This window comes from Monopterus albus, unplaced genomic scaffold, assembly GCF_001952655.1.
Source record: "Monopterus albus unplaced genomic scaffold, M_albus_1.0 scaffold55.1, whole genome shotgun sequence".
Lineage (NCBI taxonomy): Eukaryota > Metazoa > Chordata > Actinopteri > Synbranchiformes > Synbranchidae > Monopterus > Monopterus albus.
The window spans coordinates 1033331-1036871 of NW_018127935.1; the positions used below are offsets into that span (position 1 = coordinate 1033331).

General features: G+C 41.9%; 1 protein-coding gene across 1 annotated transcript in view; it reads left to right on the top strand.

Moving 5' to 3' along the window:
• The window catches only part of LOC109961478 (D-beta-hydroxybutyrate dehydrogenase, mitochondrial-like), a 2795-nt gene extending 537 nt beyond the window's left edge, over nt 1-2258 (top strand). The window contains exons 2-5 of the mRNA XM_020602313.1: nt 280-390; nt 1428-1569; nt 1682-1834; nt 2221-2258. Of these exons, the coding sequence (XP_020457969.1) occupies nt 280-390; nt 1428-1569; nt 1682-1834; nt 2221-2258 (444 nt within the window). The remainder of the gene's footprint in view (nt 1-279; nt 391-1427; nt 1570-1681; nt 1835-2220) is intronic.
• Nucleotides 2259-3541: the final 1283 nt, after the last annotated feature.

A 3541-nucleotide genomic window follows, 5' to 3' on the forward strand; every position in this document is an offset into this window, starting at 1 on the left:
TATACACCATACTTACACATATGACACATTTAATACATACAAGTATCATAACAACAGCCTTTAAATAAGTCACATGATAACTCCGAGGAAATAGTAAGGCTATAGGATACGATACTGTAACACTGAATAACGTTATTAATGTGTTTAACGTTATAATAGTTTTGATAGTTATTTGACTTTTGCTACATACGTCCTCCATTATTCTACTTCATATACTGTATGTGTGTCTCTCCTGAGAACAATGACCAAAATCTCAGTGTATTCTGCTCCTCTCTGCAGGTGAAGGGGAAAGCTGTGTTTATCACAGGCTGTGACAGTGGATTTGGCAATGCACTTGCCAAACATATGCACAAGATGGGCTTCACTGTCTTTGCTGGGTGTCTTCTGAAGGTAGGGATTAAACATATGTTTAGATGCCAGTCCTTATCCTCATCCTTGATTATTATACTATAGTAAGGCACATTTTTTCAGGAGGTGGTCGGACCCCAATTTCACCACATTATTTCCTGTTGCGTGGTTTTACAGTTTCTTTCATTACCACATCCAAAAGCAGCACAGACCTCCGGTGTTTTCTACTCTGTGAAGTGGCCAGAACGTCTCCTGCGGTGGTGGGAGAGACAACAAGAAAACAATCTGGATGTATTTGAAACAATAGACTGAAATGTCATGACAAACACATCAGATTTCTGCACGGAGTCATAAAGAGTAGTGTAAATAATGTATTCTCATGTTTTCTACATTTTCTTTTCGCTCTGCCTCCTGGTGCACACGGTCGTGTTCCCACATGTTAATTTTACAGATGAATGTAACACAATTTGTCATGCACACAACATGTAAACCAGCGTTTGTCTGTCTCGACATGAAAAACTATTTGTAGGCTATATAGGCTGTGTGTAATGTATCGTATTGCGTAGCCGTGTCAGGTGGCCTGACGCGAGCTGCTAACTGGACCAACACGGTGCTACTTCTCTTTCCGATTTTCCTGATTGAATGTAGCTTTCTTCGGCTGTATTGTTGTTTTTACCAGTCTTTCTCGTTAAATTTCCACGGGGATAATTCAGTTTCATGTGTGATTTTAATGTTCGGATTCTTAGCCCGTCACTCAGTCGAACCTTTAACACCGATGCGTTTACATTTGGTGCGCAAGCACAGTTCTTCTTCATCTGTTGTTTAATGGCGGTTAGCAAACAGCTTTAGGTGCATTACCGCCACCTTCCAGACTGGAGTGTGGATCAGAACGGCCCCTACCTACTACTATAACAAAATACTGCTTCTCCTCCATCTCCCAATTTAATGACAGTTGTCAGGCTGTCTATCATGCCTAAGGTTAATGGTAAAGTACACCCCGGTAGAATCACTTCAAAGCTATGATGGCATTTTATGTTAACATTAGTTGAAGTAACTGAGAAGACCTCTCATCTGTGCAGGATAAAGGTGGAAATGGTGCAAAGGAGCTGGAGGAATTTCATTCAGATCGCATGAAAGTAGTCCAACTGGATGTCTGCAGCGAGGAGCAGGTGAACCAGGCTGTGGAATATATTAAAGACAACCTTGAGGACTCTGAAAGAGGTAAATAAGAAAACTGCATTAGCACCTGTCTTCACTCACTCAGATAAAAGAACATCAGTGCTCATTCATTCAGGGAATTTTTTGTGACTTTGTCTCACTGTTCATGACCCAGGTCTGTGGGCTGTGGTGAATAATGCTGGCATGTCAACATTTGGAGAAGTGGAGTTTACCTCCATAGACACCTACAAACAGGTGTCAGAGGTCAACCTGTGGGGCGTGATCAGGGTCACCAAAGCTGTTCTTCCATTAATCCGCAGGGCCAAAGGTAAACCACTATAAAAAAAAAAAACATGTCCAACTGAATATTAGACATTATCATTTTATCACATATTAACACAAGTTAAATAGCGTTCAGACCAGCAATGAGGTGCACTGCTTTTAATAAGATGGCAACATGTGACTCATTAAGAAGCAGTGATGTAGTTCTGTTATGTCTCTGAAGACAGTCAAACTACGGACCTGGGGGATTAACAGTCTGAGAGTTAAGCTGCACCACAGATCCTTAATTTCCTTTTACATCATTCTATTGCTGGTTGTGATGCTTAAACCTTTTCATTTACTATTTACAGAGAGGCATCTATAGAGGATTGGATGCAGAAAAGTATCAAATCTTTTACACATTTCTGACACTTTTTATCTGACTGACTGCAGGCCGCATTGTGAACATGTCCAGCATGTATGGGATATAAGATTGTGTTTTAAGATCTTTTTTCAGATTGGCCTCGGTGGTGCCAATAACTGTAATGATACAAATGACCACCAGGTGGCACACAAACACCATACACTCTTGTCCTCATGCACAAGTCATCTGCTGTCTGTTAGTTAATGTCCTGGTTTAAACTACATTATAACAAAGGGAAAACAAAGAACAGGGAAAAAATCTAGTATTCATAAAGTTGTAGACAAACAGTTGGCCTAAAACTTTTTATTTGGTGAATTTTGTAATTCAGTAAAATTGTATCTAAAGAACAAAAAGTGGAAATATCAGCATTTAATAAATCATTCAAGAGTATTCAAACACTGCAGGGTAGACTTAATCACTCCGCAAGGTGCACCATGAAAGTGGGGAGAGGAGAGGAGAGGAGAGGAGAAGGGGCGAGGAAAATGTGGGGAAGCGGAGGATAGAGGAGGGGCTAGTGAGAGAGTAAGAAAAGACTTTTTTGTTTTTTCTAAAAAGAGCTAAAGTACCTTCCCCCTTTTATTGCAGAGTAGGAAGGATCGCTACCTCCTACGCACACACTTCATTTTCCGGCTGCGGACACCAACCTGCCGTGGAGGATGACATCCCCACACTGAACTGCATCGTTTTTGTTGTGTATGTAGCTCAGCGAACAGGCTCGAACCCACGGTCTGCCGTACCACAGTCTGTGGCGTTAACCACTGCGCCATCCGCTTGCATACAAGGAAACATTCGGAACGTTTACTGACTCCTCTTATCACCTAAAGTCATTGCACAAGGATCAAAATCCTCACAAAACAAGCTATTATGCCTTAACAGGGAAATGAACCGCGACCTGTCGGGCCAGCAGTGTTACCCACTGCGCCAATCGGCCCGATGCACAATGATACATCCGGAACTTTACCTGCCTTCTGCTATTGGTCATTATCCCAGAGTAGGAAGCACCACAAGTTTGTGTTACTTTTGGATGTTGTAATGAAAGAAACTACTGATGATTTTCCGACAGTCTACAAAAGCCTGAGACTGAAGATCATGACTAAGACTAAGAACCTCCTGGTAGTGGAGTCTCTGAAAGCAGCAAGATGGACAATAAGCTCCTAGAGGAGGTAACACGGAGAAAGGTGTGATGAACAGACAGACATGGATATTGGAAAGTTCATTCTTTATTGATTCTTTTAACATAGTTACACACGTCCATAGTTACAGCCACATACATGCACATACATGCACCGTGGGTCCTTCGGCCCCTTAATGCTGTGAGGTACATCATGAAAGCCAAGGCTGGGGGGGGCC